The sequence below is a fragment of the Schistocerca piceifrons genome, chromosome 4 (genome assembly GCF_021461385.2).
Source record: "Schistocerca piceifrons isolate TAMUIC-IGC-003096 chromosome 4, iqSchPice1.1, whole genome shotgun sequence".
Classification (NCBI taxonomy): domain Eukaryota; kingdom Metazoa; phylum Arthropoda; class Insecta; order Orthoptera; family Acrididae; genus Schistocerca; species Schistocerca piceifrons.
In genome coordinates this window covers 637,588,143-637,610,836 of record NC_060141.1, presented here as the reverse complement: position 1 = coordinate 637,610,836, position 22,694 = coordinate 637,588,143, and the positions used below count along the sequence as shown (strand labels likewise).

Below are 22,694 nucleotides of genomic sequence, written 5' to 3'. Positions count from 1 at the left end.
TACATTAAAAATATAGGACCCAGCTTCAGCCTCAACAATAGTGGTAGCTCAATGTAGCATGGAGTTCATGAGGATATTACACATAAAACACTAACTTGAGAGATAGCAAACTCTTATTCAAAACTATTTGAAAGGGCACCACTGGCTAGATACCTACAATAATACTGTGAGAGAAGGGATCATACAAAGGTAGGAAGATGTTCCTGGAAGATCTGCACCTATAACTGCCTTTGGATATTGTGTCCCCAGAATGGATTAACAATGTTCCCACAGCTGAACTGGGAAGAAGAAGAAGAAGAAGAAGAAGAAGAAGAAAAAGAGGAAGAAGAAAAGGGCAAATGGAGGGGGGTTATCAATCTCTTGACAGAAAATCTTTTAATAAATTCGGACAATCAACAAAGGAATACTGTCTTCGAAACACTCATTGATGGAGACTTAGATGTTATCTTTGTTCAAGAACAGCACAAGGTAGCATTTGATCATTTACGCCATGGTTTCCCTAAACAGCACACCAAAGTGACCAGCGAGATGCCATAAAATTCTACAACTGACTTTATCATTATCACCTTGGTATCACCCAATCCTCAGACAATGAAGAATACAGCTCCTGCATGGGGGTGGAGTAACTGTGAACTTCACCGAGCGAGGTGGCGCAGTGGTTAGACACTGGACTCGCATTCGGAAGGATGACGGTTCAATCCCGTGTCCGGCCATCCTGATTTAGGTTTTCCGTGATTTCCCTAAATCGCTCCAGGCAAATGCCGGGATGGTTCCTTTGAAAGGGCACGGCTGACTTCCTTCCCAATCCTTCCCCAATCCAATGAGACCGATGACCTCGCTGTCGGGTCTCCTTCCCCAAAGAACCCAACCCAACCCAACCCAACTGTGAACTTCGTTATTGGTTAATGAGGCTCCAATCAGTTCCTCAGCATCCACCTGGTGGTGGTTCAAAAGTAGGTTTCTGAAGGAAATGGAAGGAACTAGGGCACAATTCTATGTCAGGATCTCAGTAATGTGTCCTCAACTAAATACATTATCTTCCATAAAAACAAACCCTGGGATACATGGGTAGTTTCATAGGCTTGAGCTGTTTGCATTACTCCCATTAGAGATAGGACTGGTTCCTCAATTCATGTTTGCTCACTTATGCAACAGGGGTGACTCATTGTAACATTCCTGATAAGTGAATCTACGTAATTCTGCCCGCACAAATCCACACATCAAAAAAAGTTTTTCGTCACCCTGATTCCCACAACTCCTGAAGATAGATGTTAACTGTGGAGATTGTATCATAGGCACATGCCCTTTGACTGATGTCACTAACTAAACACGCCAAAGATGTAGACAACCATGCATGAGCAGTGCCTATTAGACAGAGGGGGCCTGACAGCTGATCAGTTCCAGTCATCCCACCAGGAAGGAGGTACACGGCTCCTGTTGTCTGCAGTTCAACCATGCCTAGATGGTCAATACTGTCGTTTGATTGTGCCCGCATTGTTACTTTGTGCCAGGAAGAACTCTCAACAAGGGAAGTGTCCAGGCATCTTGGAGTGAACCAAAGCGATGTTGTTTGGACATGGAGAAGATGTAGAGAGACAGGAACTGTTGATGACATGCCATGCTCGGGGTGCCCAAGGGCTACTACTGCAGTGGATGACTACTGGGATTATGGCTCAGAGGAACCCTGACAGCAACGCCACCATGTTGAATAATGCTTTTTGTGCAGCCACAGGAGGTCGTGTTACGACTCAAACTGTGCGCAATAGGCTGCACGGTGCACAACTTCATTCCCGATGTCCATGGCGAGGTCTTTCTTTGCAATCATGACACCATGGAGCATGGTACATATGGGTCCAAGAACATGTCGAATGGACCACTCAGGATTGGCATCACATTCTCTTCACCGATGAGTGTCGCATATGCCTTCAACCAGACAATCATCAGAGACATGTTTGGAGGCAACCCGATCAGGCTGAATGCCTTAGACACGTTGTCCAGCGATTGTAGCAAGGTAGAGGTTCCCTGCTCTTTTGTGGTGGCATTATGTGGGGCCAATGTACACCGCTGGTGGTCATGGAAGGCACCGTAACAGCTGTACGATAGGTGAATGCCATCTTCCGATCAATAGTGCAACCATATCGGCAGCATATTGGCGAGGCATTCACCTTCATGGATGACAATTCGTGCCCCCATTGTGTACATTTTATGAATGACTTCCTTCAGGATAACGACATAGCTCGACTAGAATGGCCAGCATGTTCTCCAGAAATGGACCCTATCAAACATGCCTGGGATAGACTGAAAAGGGCTGTTTATGGACGTGACCCACCAACCACTCTGAGGGATATACGCTGAATTGTCATTGAGGAGTGAGACAATCTGGACCAACAGTGCCTTGATGAACTTGTAGATAGCATGCCACGATGAATACAGGCATGCATCAATGTCAGAGGACGTGCTACTGGGTATTAGAGGTACTGGAGTGTACAGCAATCTGGACCACTACCTCTGAAAGTCCCGCCATATGGTGGTACAACATGCAATGTGTGGTTTTCATGAGCAATAAAAAGGGCGGAAATGATACTGATGTTTATCTCTATTCCAATTTTCTGTACAGGTTCCGGAACTATCGGAACCAAGGTGATGATGCAAAACTTTTTTTGATGTTTGTATTAAATATTATGACTTTTATTGCTCACTTAGTATTTTATAGTGTTTTTAAGTGTATGGGATTTTGTTCTGTTAGATATCAGTCTTCATTTGTTTAGAAACAAGGTATTGATTGACAAAATAAATTTTCCACTTTGTAGCATATTCTGACTGAGAATTTACGGAGATGAAACAGCTAAGGCCGTCAGTCTCCTAGTCAACCCCATAGGACAGAACCAGTGTACCCATTCTGCCTGCGTATGGAGTTAATTTTGTGTGCAAGTGTAAGAAAGTGTTTTAAATGTTTGGGTAGCGTGTGTCTGAGGTGGAACATGGGATTCAGCCTGGTATACACACAGTGAGATGTAGGAAACCGCATAAAAACAACAACAACCCCTCACAATTATCCAGGGTCGGTGTACCTCTCTGCCCTGGAAATGGTTGTGTTAAACACATGGCAAACTGGGCGGGTATTCTGCAGTGGAGTGACCACTGACATTAAACTTCCTGGCATGTTCAAACTGTGTGAGGGACTGTGACCCAAACCATTGCCTTTTGTGGGCAAATGCTCTACCAACTGAGCTACCTACATGTGACTAATAATCCATCTTCACAGATTTACTTCCACCAGTTTCTCATCTTTTACCTTCCAAATTTCACAGAAATTCTCCTGCATACGCTGCAGGACTAGCACATCTGAAAGAAAGGGTACTACAGAGACATGGCTTAGCCACAGCCTGTGGCATGGCTAGGTTAAAGAAAGGCAAAACTATGTTTACAGAATTTGTAGACTTTAGAGAAAGCTTTTAACAATGTTGATTGGAATAAACTCTTTAAAGTTCTGAAGGTTGCAGGGATAATACACAGGGAGCAAAAGTTTATACACAGTTTTTACAGAAATCAGACTGTTGTTATAAGAGTTGAATGACATGAAAGGGAAGCGGTAGTTGAGGAGGGAGAAAGACAGGACTGTAGCTTATCCCTGATGTTATTCAATCCGTAGACTTAGGAAGTAGTAAATGAAACTGCATAAAATTTTGGAGAAGAAATTAAAGTTGAGGAAGAAGAAAAAAAACTTCGAGGTTTGCTCATGACTTTGTAATTCTGTCAGAGACAGCAAAGGACTTACAACCAGGTGAACAGAATGGATAGAAAAGAGGTTACAAGATGAGCATCAACAAAAGTAAAACAAGAGCAATGGTACATAGTAAAATTAAATCACATGATGTTGAGGGAATTAGATTAGGAACAAACATTAAAAGTAGTTGATGAGTTATGCTCTTTGGGCAGTAAAATAACCGATTATGACTGAAGTAGAGAGGATATAAAATTCATACTGGCTATAGCATGAAAAGTATTTGTGTAACACAGGAGTTTGTTAACATTTATATTAATATATAAATCTCAAAAGTTCTTGACCAAATTACTTCAAATTTTTATTTGACACTTTAATAAATATTCAGATTGTCATAGGCCGTGTATTTTTTTAAACAACAATGTAGATTATGAATGAAAACACACGATACTTGTGTGATATTCTACAAACCAGTTTTTGGCAGTCATGTCATTGTCAGGTACATAGATAATATGAAGCTATTAGATAAAACATGTGACACATTAAAGAATGAACTATATGACAAATTATAACAATTACTTTATTTGTGTTTTCTCTAGCCAGTATTTGATGAGTAGATTTTTTTTGCATCCAATTGCATTGTTTAGGGTGTTACTTACAATATTTATTTATTTATTTTTTGCTGTCTTGCCTTGTTGGTGGCATGTTAAACTGCTAATTTCTTCTTTTGGTGTCACTCCTTACAGTTGCACACACATTTGAGATAATTTATCAGCAAAACACAACATTTCTGTTGGAATTTGACATGTCATAGCTATGTGGCGATCATTTATTTGGGAAGCGGGCATGCAATTTTAAGGTTTTACTGACACTGACATGTTTAATGTTTTGTTTTTGTGTGTGTGTGTGTGTGTGTGTGTGTGTGTGTGTGTGTGTGTGTGTGTGTGTGTGTGTGTGTGATGCTGGGCGGGGGGGGGGGGGGGGGGCAGGGTTGGGGTTATGTATACAGTTCTTTTCTTCTACTACAGTAAATGACATTTTATTGCACAGTGGTGTGTATTCATTTAGCACTTTCTATCCTTACACTATTGATTTTTGGATGTGGTAATTCTCTTCTATTATTAAGTTTTGGGTAAAATTAGGTGGTTTTAATAATTTTAAAATCAGATTGTACGTCCATTGGACGATCATTCTCTGCTATTAGGTGATCCGCAAATGCTGAGTGCGAACTCTTACTTTTTAATGCTCTGACATGTTCTACACATCTGGTTCTCAAATTCTTCCATGTTTGGCCCACATACACAGACTGACAGAAATTATGAATTAATTGGTATATACTACACTGGATGTATTTATTAGTGTTTGTGGTTTGTCTTCCAAGTTCTGTATTGTGTTGTCAGTTCAGTATACTGTGTTGAATCCTTGACTCTGTGCCTAGTCCACACCAGAACACTGTTGCGGGTCTTTATTGGACGGCTGCCCAGATCCAATGTCTTGCATCTGTTCAGGGACAGCCTCGGAACAAAAGTATCTTGTTCACACTACAAAGGGCAGCTTTGCTTAAAATGTTTCGGGAACTAACCTACATTGATCTCTCAGTTCCATTTTCACTTCTGATTATAAATCGGAAAAAAAAGGAAAATATGGTGGGTACAGAAGCTTTTCAGAGCAACCTATGAAATGTGTCAAGATCTCCTGGCTACATTAAAACTGAAAGATAGTGGTGGGTTTGTAATTTTTTTTTTTTTTTAAGCTGGCACTCTGTGATTTTGAACACCTTCTATAAGTGGTTGGAATGCATGATCAGTAAACAAAATATGAAGTTTAGAAATCAGAAATGACTTTAGAGATTTCTGACAAAGGTCCAGTTGGTCGAAAGCTCACTTTCTAACAATCTTTTTGTTATGGCTATCTGCAACTCAGCATCTCCACTGTATGGTGATGTACCAACTATGCTCTTCATAATATTGTTAGAGATTATTGAGTATCATCTAAAGTTTCGGTGCCTTGGCAGGGTGAAACGCTTTGAAAAAATATATATGTGTACTCTACCTTTTCCTGATTCTTGTCCTGGATTTCTAAAAAAATAAATGTGATTTGAAGCTCACAACTACTACTAATTTTATATTATCTTACCTTATATTCTTCTACATTTGTTCTAAAAACTCCTCTTGATTGATTGGCACGTAGGAAAAACATGGGAGATTCATGTCCCAAAAGTGAAAATTTTTTGGAGAAGTCCCACTCTTCCTGCTTCCTTTAAATTTCTCATGTTCCCTCCGAAACCGGCTTTTCAAAGTGAGAATTTTTTCCCATTTCCACTACTGAAATGCCAAAATTTTCTGACAAACGTTTTAACACTTGCCCTCATTTGTTGTGGTTTCTATATTCGATATGTGTCATATTCCACAAGCAGTTGTTCATTTGATTGGTCTTCAATTAGCCTCAAAGTACTTTCAGCCACCCACATATTGGAAAATATACAGGGTGATTCAAAAATGCATGTAAATATTTTAAGGGTGTATTTGTGAGGTAAATATAAGACAAAAATGTTCTATAAATGTTTTTCCATAAACGTTTAATTCCAGAGTTATCGTTAAATACGAAAGTCATGTCCGTATCAAAACGACGGCAGTGCAAGCAGCAGGATGCCATATTCTGGTACGTAATTCACATACGTATCTCCCAACAGTTGATTCGAAACTGCATGAATAGTGTTTGTTTTTGTTTGCACGTGATGTTTACTCCTACTGTACGGAAGATGGCGCTGATGTTGTTGGTAACGGAAAAGTACGTCCTGTCGTTCATTCATCGTCGGAAGGCTAAAGGTTTCGTGCACATGATGTACTCAAACAGTGAGTATGCTGATATGCACCTTGTGTATGGTGCAGCAGATGGAAATGCACTTGCAGCAAGACGAAGGTACAGTGAGCTGTTTCCAGGAAGACGGTTACCAAGTCATCAGACGTTTGTATCTGTGGACAGACGTATGCGGGAGTATGGCATTCGTCCTGGGCCACATTCAGGTCGACCACTTGAGCATGCAGTGAACGTCGAGGAACATGTTTTGGACCTGGTAGACCAAGATCCATCTATCAGTACGAGACAAATTAGTGCAGCTGTACGACTTCCACAATCTACTGTATGGCGGCTGCTTCGGAGACAACAGTTGCATCCATTTCACCTGCAAAAAGTGCACGAATTGACACCTGAAGACTATCCTCGCCGTCAGCAATTCTGCCAGTGGTTACAAGAGCGTCATTTGAATGATCCAATGTTCATTCGGCGGATATTATTCACAGATGAGGCCATGTTTACTCGTGCGGGTGTAATCAATTCGCATAATATGCACCAGTGGGCTGTCGAGAATCCTGGCGCGAGAATTGTGCGTGGATATCAACATCAATTCTCCATAAACATTTGGTGTGGTATTGTGGGGAATTACTTACTCGGACCTCATGTTCTGCCTCCAAGGCTGAATGGGCACGCGTACTGCGAATTTTTGGAGGGAGAATTGCCTGGATTGTTACAGGATGTCCCTCTTGCAACACGAGCCACCATGTGGTTTATGCACGATGGTGCTCCCGCCCATTACAGCCGCAACGTAAGGGCGTACCTCAATTCTGCGTATCCACATCGATGGATAGGTCGCGGAGGACCAATTGCTTGGCCAGCCAGATCACCTGACCTGAACCCTTTAGACTTTTATTTATGGGGCCGACTAAAGACATTGGTGTATTCTTCTGCAGTACCGAACAGAGAAGTGCTACAACAAAGAATTGAAGGTGGTTGTGAAATTATTCGTGGAGAGTTGAACGGACTGTGTAATGTGCAGAGATCATTGATGCGACGAGCACGGGTCTGTCTGCAAGTTCAGGGACAGCATTTTGAACATGCATTGCATTAAGATTTGTGCAAATACAGTACAGTACAGTACAGTCTGTAAAATGCTTCAATTTTCCTTAGTTATTGTGCATTGCTGTAGTTCAATCAACAGGACCTAAATTAATACAGTGTTCGCGAGGAATTGTTTCAGTTTGTTACGTCACGTTTATTTATCAGTTTGCGTTGTTAGTCCAAATGCACTGTAATTAAACTGTGAACTCTGGGAATTAAATACCTTACGTTGTATTGAATGTATTATCCTGTTTTGTTCATAACTCTGTAATAAGCCAAGTATGGAAAAAATTGTATAGAACATTTTTGTCTTATATTTACCTCACAAATACACCCTTGAAATATTTACATGCATTTTTGAATCACCCTGTATAATACAACCACATCAGATGACAAAAATAACACTGACATTATATGCCAGCCTTAACCAAACTCACTCCTGACCATGTCCACACTAGCAGAGTTGCACAATATTATTTCAGACAATCTCTTTCCATGGGATTCAAGTCTTGAGTCTCTTTAGACATGCAAAACACTCTGCGGACATGTGAACATGTTGTGGGTCGATTCGCAGGTTCAGACTCGATTCAGCTGTGCAACACTGAGTCCTGGTATGGTCTAGGTGTAGGCTTCAGTGTATTGCCCATCCTGTGTATAAATTTATTGTCGTATCACAGCCATTTTCCTGTGCAGTGTACTTTATTGTGTTTAGTTCCTTATGTAGTCATGATTGTTCTTGGGTGTTACATTTGATTTGTGTAGTAAGTATCTGAAACTGGCTTGTTTAAGTGTTACGGGTAATTGGACTAATTTTGGATAATTGTGTTGATGATGGTGGTGTCCTGTATATTGTGAACTACTTCATAAAACTGTGTCTTGCATCAGTCGGAATTCCTCTCCAGCTTTTATTAGGAAGGATGGAAAGAATGATGAGCCACAACATCCATAATCTATTATATCCACACCAAGCCAGGTATTTTTCCCACAGCTCTTCAACAAATTGTAGAACATGATCACCAAATTCCAAAAACATGACTTAATATAAAATTTAACAATTTGGCTTATAATATAATTTACAGCTTTGTAATTATAAGTGTAAATAACGTGTCATCTGTAGCACAACAGCTGAAATCATACAGACATATAAAGGATATTAAAGTTTGCAAGCTTTCGGAGCCAGTGGCTCCTTCTTCTGACAGTAGGGTTGAAGGGGAAGGAACAGAGATGAAGGGAAAGACTGGTGAGGTTTACGAAAAGGGGTACAATTAAGAAAATCACCCAAAGCCCTGGGTAAGGGGAGACTTACTGGAGGGAATGAGGAGGAAAGGCAGATTACTGGGGACTAAACCATATGAGATTTGAAAACCTAAGAGCGTAAAGGTGGAAGATAAGAGTACTATACAAGACAGAAATTGCTGCTAAAACAATGTGCATGAGTTAATTTGAGCCAAAAGCTAAGTGATACAATACAGAAATTGCTGCTAAAACACTGTGCAAGAGTTAATAAGAGCCAAAAGCTAAGTGATAGTAATGCTGATGTAAAAGACATAACAGTGTTTACATAACAGAGGTATATGATGTGTGTCATTTCACAGGTGGCTTTCCATTTGATAGTGTATGTTTTGCCAGTTACAGGGCTGGTATAGGAGGGTGCATAGGATAAGTCTAATAAAGCAGACAGTCAGAGGGGTAGGAGCCATAAGGTAGGGAGATGGGTGCAGATGGGGCACAAGGATACTGCAAAGACTGGGAGGGTAACAAAAAGCTATTCCAGGTGGCATGGGCACAATGCTGGACAGAATGAACCTTGTTTCAGGGCATGATTTTAGTAAATCATAATATTGTCAAAGTAGCTAATTAATCAATTCAAGGTCACAATAATGCTGAGTGACAACTGGTGTACATCTGTTGTTTTCTGGAGGGATCAGCAGTACCGGGATTGGATGTGATGGCCCAGGAAATCTGCTTTTGAACTAAGCAGATGAGGTAACTAAGTTCAGTGAAGGCTGAGGTGAGAAATCTGATGCATTGTTGTAAAGAGTTTGCATCTGAACAAATATGTTTGCCATGAATGCCGAGGCTGTATGGGATGGAATGTTTCACATGGAAAGGATGGCAACTGTCAGACCTAAGTACAGTTGTTTGTTAGTTGGATGGTTTAACACAAACAGATGTGTGTAGCTGACCTTTCGAGAGGATGAGATAAATGTCAAGGAAAGTGGCACAAGATTTGGAATAGGATTATGTGAATTTCAATTGCAAGAATGTACTCAGACATCCCAAGAACCCTTTGACAACGCCAGATCACCAATTCTTATGGTAGATTCCTAAGTTTGACACTGAGACTGTACCTGCCCAATGCATTTGTCCACAGCATTCAGATCCTCCCACACAACATTTCAGTAGCTGTGAAGTCAACCCCTCCCCAAAAGTAACCCCCCCCCCCCCCCTTTTCTTCTTTTGAGGACCCAATCCACTTTATTTCCTTTATTAAACATTTACTATTAATATTATGATTATATAATTTCTTTTCCATCATTGTTTATAATCATATTTACTTCTTATTCTACACCTCCCATATCACCTTTGAGCAGACATGTCAACCCCTTGACTTTTTCTTCTCTATATTTCATGTTCTTCATTAGACCTTATTATTCCCTCTTCAGTATGGTATTGCACATCCTGCAGGCTTATCACGTCCCTCAACATTCCTTCGAACCTTCCTCAAAGTTTTCCTCTATTTTCCCTCTGATAAAGGACAGAGTGTTTCTTTAAGTAAGAATTTCTACTGTCTCATGTGTGTTCCAATAAGATGTATGGAAAATTGCACTTTTTGAAGATGAGTATTAGTCAGCCCATTTGTCTCTCCATTAATTAAAAGAAAAAAAATAGAAATGAGATTTTTTCCACTCTATAACACTTTATGTTTCTCCATCTTAATTTTCTGAGAAATTTGCAACAAACATATTGCTGTCCCCCAACCGTCACACAATTATTACCCTGTGCAATAAATATATGATTCTGGAACTCACTTTTAGAATGTTTGGAAATTCGAGCAATTAAAAAGGAAGACTGGGTTAAAGACCCGTCAGCATCGAGGTCGTTAGAGATGGAGCACACCCTCAGATTGTGTCAAGGATGGCGAAGGAAATCAGCTGCATCCTTTCAAAGGAACCATCCTAGCATCTGCCTGTAGTAATTTAGGGAAATCACAGAAAACTTAAATCCGAATGGCGGATGCACGTTTGGACCATTGTCCTCCCGAACGTGAGTACAGTGTGGTAACCACTGCACCAACTTGCTTGGTCTGAATTGGTTAGAGCTGTCACACGACTTACTAAATAAAAGCTTATTGTAATTTAGTTTTCAGTTCTGTAATATTAATTTTTTATTACAAATTACAGGAATGTGGTTCTCAGTAAATTGGTACTCTGCAGGGTTTTAACTGTGCAAGAATGTTCTACCATAAACAGTTATACACCATGAGCTGGTGTCATCATCACATATGTCACTTACCAATAAGAAAATTACTTACTTTCTGTAGCGAATTTTATTTAGGAGGGAGTAACTCCGGGAAGAAACGGCATTTTTCAAGAAATCAATGTCATCCTCATCAACCATATCTAGGATCCCCAAATCATGATCACTCTCCTCTTCTCCTTCATGGGTGCCATGGTGGGGAGGATTCTGAGGTCCACCAAACAGTGGTTTGGGCGTAGCTTTCTTATTTCTTTTATGTTTCAGTTTTCCTTGACGTGCTAATTTTGTGCGTTTCTGGTTACTTCTCTTTAGTTTACTAATGCGTACTTTACCCTTTTTCTGAAACAAATTTTAGAAATAAAAATAAAAACAAAACTAAATTTCTAACAGAAGCATTTCTTTCATATAACCAAATTGTCTTCATATTGTGGACACTTGCACAATTTTACAATGAAGGTTCATTCTGGTTTTGTGTGTGCGTGCGTGTGTGTGTGTGTGTGTGTGTGTGTGTGTGTGTGTGTGTGTGTGTGTGTGTGTTTTTATTTTGGATGCTCAACAGCAATATCATTACCTACATTGCTACAAAAGCCCAAGCCAAATTTGATTAAAACAAATAACACTAAAACAGTGTAAAACAAAAATCACTCACCTTTATGTACCAGTCATTTCCACACATGTAGATTGAAAAATTGTCAACCAAGACAAAATTAAACATGTACTGTTAAAAATCCTGATTAGTGAACAGAATAAATGCTAAAATAATAACTCTGGGCCACCTTACACAAACTGTGGATCTTGTTGATGTAGGGGGGCTTGCACGTCTCAATGATACAGATAGCCATACCATAGCTGCAACCACAATGAACGGGTATCTGTTGAGAGACCAGACAAATGTGTGGTTCCTGAACAGGCACAGTAGCCATATCCATAGTTGCACGTGCAACTGTCTGGATGATTATCTGATCTGCCCTTGTAACTTTCGCTGATGGCCTTCTTGCAGTAGCTGTGAGTGGTTGAAAGCATGGGGACAGTACAGCCATTCATTTCTCCTGAGGGCATGCAGCTCTAGAGAATCTTTACACAATGACTGCATCCTCCTGGGTAAAACATTCCTGGAGTAAAATAGTCCTACTTTCAGATCTCCATGTGGGGACTAGTCAGGTGGAAGTAGTAACCATAAAAAACAAAACTGACAGTCTACAGGTCAGAGTGTGGAATGTCAGATTCCTTAATAGAGTAGATGGTTTAGAGAATTTAAGATGGGAAATGGACAGGTTGAAGTAAGATCTAGTGGGAACTACTGAAGTGTTATGGTAGGAAGAACGGGACTTCTGGTCAGGTAATGTTTAGTTGTTTGGAGTGATAACTGACAAAACAGCAAGGTCATCAGTCACTCGATCAAGATACAAGTCATCTGGAGTTAATGATGTTAAACAGAAATTTGCTTGGATTATGAGAGTACGTAAAAATAGTAACATTGAAGTAATAAAAGTAGTATTGATGCCCGAGCTGAGAAATCCTGACAACACAATTATGATTTAAAACAGTTAAGGAGTAAAGAGCACCTTATAGATAGGATATCTGTAACAGTAAAAGTGAGAAGGCTAAATATGTAACCAACATCAGTTGGGCCAACTATAGTGAGAGAAACAATCAGGTCAGTAAGTGGATGGATGGGGGTGGGTGAGTGTCCCTTGAGGCTCCCATAACAGTCCCACCCTCAATCTGTTACAGTCAGGATGGGAACAGCACCCAGCATCTTCTAGGAAGCATAAAACTTTTTCAGCTGTTGTTTTGTCAACCGCTTACATTAAGGCTAAGGAATTATTAAAGTCTTGTCTTCACTGAAAACTTAAAACAGGCTCCCACAGGAGATGCCCCAAATATCGTTGAAGATCCTAAGTGGACGGAGCCTTTGACTAACATTCAGATGTTGGATCATCTGATTATGAATTGAATCAAAGCTAAAGGGTGTACTGAGTGATGAGTCAAGAGCCCGAAATAGCTCCCAGTCAGTGACTATGGTTACTTAAGTTAATAAATCAATCCAGAAGGCTAGATGAGTATTTCTGATACAAAGAGAAGATAAGCAATTAGCATCCCACTTAGGCAATGAATTGATATCAATCAGTTCCAGTACAAAGAACATAGAGGAACCACGAGCAAAGTTTAAACAGATTGTAAATCGTGTTCTTGAAAAGTATTAGCTTGACTGGCATTAGCAAACTATATGGAAGCCCTGCTACTGGTTATTTTGACCAATGATATTTATTTTACTTGTTAAATTAATTCAGTACAGTGTCTTAACATGTCACTACTGTCTTACACTTATTCTATCAATGTGTTCATTTAATTTTTTTTGTAGAAACTATACTTAAAGAAAACAGGATTGAAGTACATAATTATTCACTGAAGTTAAACTTTGACAAACTTACAAATGCATATAAACACATAATTATAAAATAACTTTGAAACTTCCTAGCAGATTAAAACTGTGTGCCGGACCGAGACTCGAACTCGGGACCTTTGCCGTTGGTGGGCAAGTGCTCTACCATCTGAGCTACCCAAGCACGACTCATGCCCCGTCCTCACAGCTTTACTTCTGCCAGTACCTTGTCTCCTACCTTTCTCCTCTTTTAATCTGCTAGGAATGACAGGTGAGGTATGAGCGGCGGCAACTTGAAATTAAATGTCTGCTTGTGTCTGTGTATGTGCGGATGGATATGTGCATGTGTGCGAGTGTATACCTGTCCTTTTTTTCCCCTAAGGTAAGTCTTTCCGCTCCCGGGATTGGAATGACTCCTTACCCTCTCCCTTAAAACCCACATCCCTTTGTCTTTCCCTCTCCTTCCCTCTTTCCTGACGAAGCAACTGTTGGTTGCGAAAGCTAGAATTTCGTGTGTATGTTTGTGTGTCTATCGACCTGCCTGCACTTTCGTTCGGTAAGTCACATCATCTGTGTTTTATATATATATATATATATATATATATATATATATATATATTTCCGTATCTATCAACATGCCAGCGCTTTCGTTTGCTAAGTTACATCATCTTTGTTGAAGAAGTACGAAATATAACCCCCCTAAATTAAAACATATACTATTTAATGAATGTTAAATAACACTTACTGATTGGCTAGTACAGTCCTTATAGTGTTAAAAGATGGAAAAGGCCCAACATGATTTAACAATGAAATTCTAAAAATGCTGAGGAAGCAGGCCAGGATTTAGTGTGTGTGTGTGTGTGTGTGTGTGTGTGTGTGTGTGTGTGTGTGCAAACCAGGGTATCTGTCCTGGTCAGCAATTTCAGAGGGCACCAAATTCATATTCCTGAAGAAAAAAAACCTCGTTTCACAAAGTGTTTAGCATCCACTGCACATTGGTCTATTGATTGATCATATGACTTTTAAACATATTCTAAGTTGATATATGAAAGAACCATTAGTTGATTTTTGAATGAGTGCAGAGTGTATGTGATGTCTCTGCCAGGGGAATCCTCGTCGCATCTAGAAATAAAAACCTTTCCTGCGGACAAAAGGGGATGGTCATATATGAGCTGAGACAAATAAGCCCGAACAGGTGAATGCCAATCGCTGTTTGTTTATTTGGTTGATTGGGTGTGCGAATGATAAATGTTGTTATAATTATTAGCAAAATTTATAGATTCAGATGATCAGAGTGGAAATACATGACTAACAGGAATAGCAGGTAACAATGATTACATATTATCTTCTCGGTGTATTCAAGAAAATGAAATTTTGACAGAAAATTTTTGCCAAATTGCTACACTACTAAGGACCAGTTGCACACGCCCCGGTTATCAGCCACTGCTATTTTCAGAATAGCATGGAAGACACGTTGTACAAACAGGTAATAATGCCTAACCAGAGAACAAACATGGGATAACTAAACCAGCGATTCTGGCAGGGTTAGCGAATTTAACTTGAGAATAAATTTTGATAATGGCAGGACTAGGTACATATTAGTGACGACAAGACTGTTTGTTAGTACGAGGAAGGATAAGAAACAGTGACATCACACAAATTATATGGAAGAATATGATGATTCCAAAATTTATATAAAAATTTCATACTACTACTACTACTACTACTACTAGTTTTCGATCTCATGCTTGAAAAACTGGAGCGTATGAATGAAATGTGAAACTATGTCCTAACACAAAACTTTTTGCTTGTATTTAGGCCTAATAGGTGTTTCATATTGGCACATCGTGAATTACATTGGTGTCCAAAATCAAAGCAACAAACCGCTATTTCCCTGTCTTCTAACTCGTGGTACGATGATACAAACTGTGAAAAGATGTTCGGACAATTGTGTTCTGCACATAAGGTGGCCTTCCGGTCAATGGACAGGCACGCCTACATAATCACTGTATTGTATTTTGTATTGTTTTGTTTTGTTTTAGGGCACAAAAACATTGGGGTCATATGTGCCCAAGTCAAAACTATAGAACATGAAGACAGAGGAGTTACTACATGTCAGCCCCCAGCCCCAATCAACGTAAGAAAAGACAGCTAAAAACAGGGACGTGGAGAACAGTCTATAAAATACACCACAGTGAGACAGGGGTCCAGATCTAAAAATTAAATGGCCTTCACCACAGTGCTACGATGAATAAAAAGTAAAATGTGGTCGACAGGCCATGCTTCGTTTGCTAAAATGGCTGATAACTCAAGACAGCAAACGTTAATGGTTAAAAAATGGGCATTCCATCAGGAAATGGCGGAAATTTAAAACTTGGGCACAATGTGCACAAAGTGGTGGGAGAGTACCGCTTAACAAATGGCGACGGCTAAAAAGGCAGTGCTCAATACACAACCCAGTTAAAATGACCTCCTCTGGGCAGCAGGGCTGAGAGGAGATTGTCAAAGCCGCTGGGAGAGGCTTAATAATCTGGAGCTTGTTTCCATGAAGGGAGAACCAATGGCGATGCCAAAGTGACACCACCTCCTGACAGACGGCAACACAGAGCTTATCGGTGGCAATGTAGGGACCAGTGGGCTTATGTATGAGGACTGCAGCCTTGGCAGCAGTGTTAGCAGCCTCGTTTCCTCTCAGACTGACATGATCAGGAAATGACCAGGAACACATATAAACAACAACAACACAGTGGCTACATGAAGAGTGAGCATGTGACAGTTTTCCTGGACCCATTGCACTAAGGGATGGGCAGTGTATAGCGCGCAGAGACTTTGGATAGGACCAAGAGAATCTGAGCAGAGGACACAATTGAAAACTGTGTGTGTCACTGGATGTACTCCGTGGCCTGATACAAGACGAAGAGCTCTGCTGTAAATACTGAGCAGTGTGTCAGAATCCGATACCAAAAAACGTCGGTGCCAATGATGAAGGCATACCCGACACCAGGGTCAGCCTGAGAGCCATCTGTATATTCAAAGGCACTATCGTGAAGTTCCATGGCAAGGTCGTGAAATTGAAGGGCGATAGAGTGAGGCTGGAGTAGTGTCCTTAGGAAGCTAATGAAGGCCAGGGTGAGCACGGGCCGCCACATGGAGCCAAGGTGGTGAAGGGTTCACACCTACAGGGCAGTTTGCAGGTTGTGTGAAGTTAAGCCGCCGGAGCAAGTGCCAAAAGCGAATTCCAGAGGGTAACAGAGAAGAGGGATGTGCCCCATACTGGTGATCAAAGAAGTCATCCAAGGAGGAGGCATAGGATGGGTGGCCACGCACGGCAGGCAAACAGCCTGCATATCTGCTGAGAAGAAAGTCATGGCAGTAGGACAGCGGTAGTTTGGCAGCTTCGGCATACAGACTTTCAACGGGGCTAGTGTAAAAGGCGCCAGTGGCCAAATGGATGCCATGATGGTGGATAGTTTGAGACTGCGTAAGAGGGACTGACATGCAGATGTACAAACAAAGCACCCATACTCTAGTTTCGAACAGACAAGGGACCAGTACAATGGAGGAAGGTGGCCCAATCCACTCCCCCAGGAACTACAACTGAGGACGAGGAGGACATTTAGGGCCAGATACAGTGGGCTGCCAGGTAAGAGACAAGGGAGGACCAAGAGCATTTCCTATCAAACATGAGCCCCATGAATTTTGTAATTTCAATAAACGGAAGAACAACAGGCCCAGGAATTGATACAAACAGTTTTGTCAGTGGAAAAATGAAAGCCACTGTCGATGCTCCATGAGTGAAGACATTGCGCAATGAGATAGGTCCATGGAGAACTGCAATAGATGGCAAAATTGTCAACAAAAAGGGAGCAAGATATGCCTGGCGGGAGACAGGACATTATAGGGTTAATGGCGATAGCAAAGAGGACAACACTCAGGATGGAACCCTGAGGCACATAGTTTTCCTGGATAAAGTGTTTGACAAGGCAGAACCCACATGCACCTTGAAAACTTCGTATTTTAAAAATTTTTCAAGGAAACGGGGCAGGTGGCCATGGAAGCCCAACGTGTAGAGAGTATGGAGGATACCAGTTCTCCATAAGGCGTCGTAGGTCTTCTCCAAATCGGAAAACACGACCACAGTCTGGGATTTCTACAAAAAATCATTTAGGACATGAGTGGAGAAAATGACTAGATGGTCAAAATCCATACTTTGAAGTGGATAGTAAATGGCGAGACTCGAACCACACACCACACACCTCGCAAATGCAGCTGGTGAGAGAGATGGGGCGGTAGCTAGAAGGAAGGTGTTTGTCTTTACCGGCCTTAGGTATGGGTATGTCAGTGGCTTCATGCCAGCATCTGGGAAATGTGCCCTCTGCCCAGATGTGGTTGTATGTATTAATCAGAAAGTGCTTGCCCACTAGAGAAAGATATCAGAAAGTGCTTGCCCACTAGAGAAAGGTGCTGCAACATCTGAATGTGAACAGCGTCTAGCCCTAGGTTGGAGGATTTGGATGAACGGAGAGCATTATCTAGCTCCCTCATATTAAAGGTGGCATTGTAGCACTCACAATTCTGAGAAGAGAATGTAATCGCCCAAGCCTCCTCCACTCATTTCCGATGGAAGAAGGCAGGGTGATAGTGGGAAGAGCTCGACATTTCCACAATATGGCGGCCCACAGTGTTCGAGGTAGCAATAGGGTCCACAATGACATCGTTTACTACTGTCAGGCCGGAAACTGGGGACGGATCTTAGTTCCAGAGAGCCGTTGGAGGTTGCCCCACACAACAGAGGAAGGGTGGAACTGTTAAAAGAACTAGTGAATCAAATCCAGCTAGCTTTTTTCCTATCCCGAAGCATGAGACAACACTGTGCATGCATCTGTTTATAATGAATGCAGTTTGCCATTGTTGGATGACGATTAAAACATGGAGTACATGTCTCTGCATGTGAATTGTGTCACGGCATACCTCAGCCTACTAAGGGATCGGGACATGGCATGGCAAAGAGGAAATGCGAGGAATCGAACATTCTGCAGCGGGAAGGATAACATTTGTAAGATATTCCACCTGGTCATCACAACTGGGGAAATCTTGTTCTTTGAAGGTCGCCACGATGGAGTAAGGCCACCAGTCAGCCTTAGTAAGCTGCCATTTGGGCATGCGCGCAGGTGGGGTAGGAGTCAGCAAATGGGTAGCACATGGGAAATGGTCACTCAAGTAAGTGAAGAAAGAACGGACCACTTGAGATGATGAGCAAGCTGGGCACTGCAGAAGGAGAGGTCCAAATGGGAATAGGTGTGCGAGGAGTCAGAAAGGACTGTGGGTGCTCCTGTGTTAAGGCAGAAGAGGTTTAAGTTGATTAAGAAGGTCAGCCAACAGTGAATCTCTCTGATAGGTTCTGGTAGAACCCCAAAGGAGATGGTGCGCATTAAAGTTACCATCCATAGGATGGAGTAAATCTGCCTTGTTGACATCGAATGACAGAGGGATATAAATGGTACAAAGGGAAAACGCTAGGTGAGAAAAGAAAAGGTGAACTGTAACAGCTTGAAGACAGGTAGTCAGAGAAAGGGATTGACTATGAACATCACCCAATATAAGCAGCATGACTTCCTCCCATGAGATGGAATGCCGGCCTGAGGGGGAAGGTCAAAAAAGACCAGGAAGAAATACAAAAAAGCTCAAAGCGGTCGTGAGGATGCAATTTGTTTCCTGAAGGCAGAATACAAGGGGAAACTGCAATTCTAAAACTAGCCATAAATATTCTTTGTTGGCTCAGAGGTTGCGAGCATTCTATTAAAGGAAAGTCATAATGAGGAATAAATGAAGGGGTGTCACCTCGGTGGCTGCTGAGTGCCAGCCTGTGAAGACTCGCTGTTACAAGGCACAGAGGCACGAGGATCCTTCTTCACAAGGTCCTCAGAAGCATCGACTTTCTTGTGCTGTCTGTCTCCAGAGTCCAACGTAGAAAAACAGTTGGTGGTTTGCACCAGTGGCATGAAGGCCGGCCAGGCGAAGGTATCCGGCGACACTGTCGAGAAGGATCTTCGAGGCAGCGAAGGAGAAGACCGTTTGCTATTGTTGGACTTCTTCGAGCCTTTCCGAATAGCAGAGGAAGACTCAGGTGTTGGTTAGCTGGAGGAGCATAGGAAGTCTTATCGGGAGTACTCCTTCTGTCCTTTTCAACCTGCCGGTTGTGTAACTGGTGACTTTGCACCTAGAGGTCAGAGTTTGATGGCTTGTTGCACAGCTGAAGATTGGATGGCAATGCTACCTTGACACGGCACGATTTCACAACCTCAGAGCTGAATTTGAGGTCGTATGTCTGCATGGCCATGTCCTTCATGGAGCGATATGTAGTAAGAACAGTACTATAAGTGCCAGACGGTAGAACACAGGGTTTGCAACAAGCCAATAACTTGTGAGCGACTGGGTAAGGAACTTTTTCTTTTACCCAGATCTCCTGGCCAGCCTGCTCATCGAGATACACAGGACAATCTTGAGAGGAGACGGGATTGCCACCATTGCAGTTGATATAGCGGGAAGAGGAGGCAGACATCCACCCTCGTGTGCATCCCTACTGCAGGTTACACATTTGGTCAGGTGTCGACAAGATATTCAAGTGTGGTTGAAACAGTGACAGTAGCAGCAGCGCATCGGGGTAGGAATGTACGGTCTGATTTTTATAATTTCATAGCCTTCTTTGATCTTGGACAGAATCACAACTATATCAGAGGTGAGAAAAAGAGGTGATTGGATTTTGGTATTGGTCAGACCGTCAAGCAGCATAGTGTAAATAACACCACGGGAAGATTTCACAGTTCTATGGCCATCAACACCAACAGGGTAGCAGTGGAGAAGCAAAGCATCAAGTGGTTGTTGTGCTTGAGAATCAGAAGTAGTCTCTAAACGAGAGTAGGATTTCACAGGGCCAGCAATTGCATCAACATCTTTCTGGGTAATAAATGGAAGGACTGACCGTCTTCACCGCATGAAACCACAAGGAACCATGGTGCAGCTGGAAAGGTCTTTGAATGGTTAACCCCATTCCATTTACGTTTTGTATAAGTTGATTGTGAAGATGATTGACTCACTGCGGGGAGAAAATCCCCCATGATTGACAGTGTCTTCGATGGTGCGCTCCTTCCAACTGGGGGCCCCCTCCATAAGGGGATGTACCCACCATAGGTGATTGTTCACGCCTTGGGTCACACCTCCCAAACACCGGACAGAGGGACCAATTGGGAATTTGGGAAGGTAGCAGCTCATGTAATCAATCCTCCCTGGGTTTGGGAAGTACCAGGGGGGATGTGCAAACCCTACCTGACAACCAGGGGCTGGGAATTAAGCGTTACCCAGTCACCTGTTGTGTGTCAGATGTCTGGACCGGCATTCAGAAGTGCACAGGGAGGAAAAAGAAAAAGAGGAACTTCAAATGCCATAGCAGAGGGAGGATAGGAGAAGGTAAGCAAAGAAAAGAAAAAGAAATGAAAAACAGTGGTGAGACTGTTCATATGTCAGCAATGGATAATACAGAACGTTCTCAACAACACCCCAGACACTTTCCCCAAGGAAGGAGGAAAGGAACAGCAGGAGGATAAACATGCAGCATGGAAGAGGAAAGATGCCGCAAAGGCTGGGGCCCCCGTGGTAGCCAAGCACAAACCCACCACAGAGTGGCGAGCCCCTGGGGGACATAATCACTGTGTACACAGTCTCAGATGGGGTGGTATGACACAAAGAAGATGTCTACCAGACCCTTTGGGGTGGAAGTCCATAAGAAGAATGGAAGGAGGAAAGTCACAAACTGATGTGGCCCGTTGGCTTAATGTGAATCGGTCTACTGTTTCTGGACATGTTGACAATTTATAGATGGTTCAAATGGCTCTGAGCATTATGGAGCTTAACATCTGGGGTCATCAGTCCCCTAGAACTTAGAACTACTTAAAACTAACTAACGTAAGGACATCACACACATCCTGCCCGAGGCAGGATTCGAACCTGCGAGCGTAGCACTCGCGTGGTTCCGGACTGAAGCGCCTAGAACCTCTCGGCCGACGAACAATTTAGAGAGATCAAAACAGTATCCTGAAGACCAGTCTAGGGCGGCCATGTGTGATATCAGAAAGAGAAGAGTGTTATTTGGCTGTAAGGGCATGAAGGTACCACCTTAGTGGTGCAGGTGCACATCAACTGGAATTTGCCCTCGCAGCTTCCATTGGACATGTTGTATCAAGACAAATTGTGACAGAAGGCTTCGGCAGAGTGGCCTGTATTGTTGGAGACCTGCTGTATGTGTACCTGTGATGCATTTTCAAAGAAGGGGACGTTTGGAGTGGAGTCATCACTTGGACATCGAACAGGGAGCCAACGTTCTTTTTCACAGATGAGTCCGGATTTGATCTGGAGGGTGACTCTTCAAGCATTCACATCTGGAAGGTATGCGGAACATGATTTTGGGACCCAAGCATTGTGGAAAGAGACTGATATTGAGGAGGGTCCCTAATGGTGTGGGCAAGGATTATGTTGACCACTCAAACACCTCTTTATGAAATTGTACGGGTTAATCGACAAGGTTTAACTGCTGTCACATATCGTGACAAGATCTTGGGACCTCATGTGCAGTTGTTGCAAGGTGGTGAGGACCCAGACTTTGTACTGATGGATGATAGTGCTCAACCTCATGCAGAACAGGTGGTTGATGTTTTCTTGGGAAAGGGAAAATGTACACATGGTGTGGCCAGCCTGCTCTCTTGATTTGAATCCCATATAGCATGTCTGGGATGCACTAGGGAGACAGATTGCATCACTCCAAAACTTGCGAGCAGCTCTGCAGGAAGAAAGGGGATTACTACCTCAATATGAGATTGCTGAGATCATTACAGGATGCACTGTTGTTGTCAGGCCTGTATTGCTGCCAGGGATGGTCACACGCCATAGTGAGCACATTAACCAGCTGTCAGAATGTGTGCGCAAATCCATTAAGTTGGAAAAAACTAAGAATATTTTTGTTTACCATTTTGCATATATAAGTTGTTTACATTCTGTATTCTTTTCAGTTGTTTCTACTTTACTAGCACCGTTTTATATCGCTTTGTGACAAAATAAATGCAACCTTGCAAAATTTCCATTTGTTGCTTTAATTTTGGACACTAGTGTGTGTTCTGTCATCAGACAATGACATTTTGATTTTTCATGTAGCAA

General features: G+C 42.1%; 1 protein-coding gene across 2 annotated transcripts in view; it reads right to left on the bottom strand.

Annotated features, from left to right (window-relative positions):
- The window catches only part of LOC124794961 (nucleolar complex protein 3 homolog), a 108,551-nt gene that overhangs the window by 55,290 nt on the left and 30,567 nt on the right, over positions 1-22,694 (bottom strand). For both annotated transcript variants that reach the window (XM_047258680.1, XM_047258681.1), the window contains exon 2: positions 11,157-11,440. In XM_047258680.1, coding sequence (XP_047114636.1) covers positions 11,157-11,440 — 284 coding nt within the window. The remainder of the gene's footprint in view (positions 1-11,156; positions 11,441-22,694) is intronic.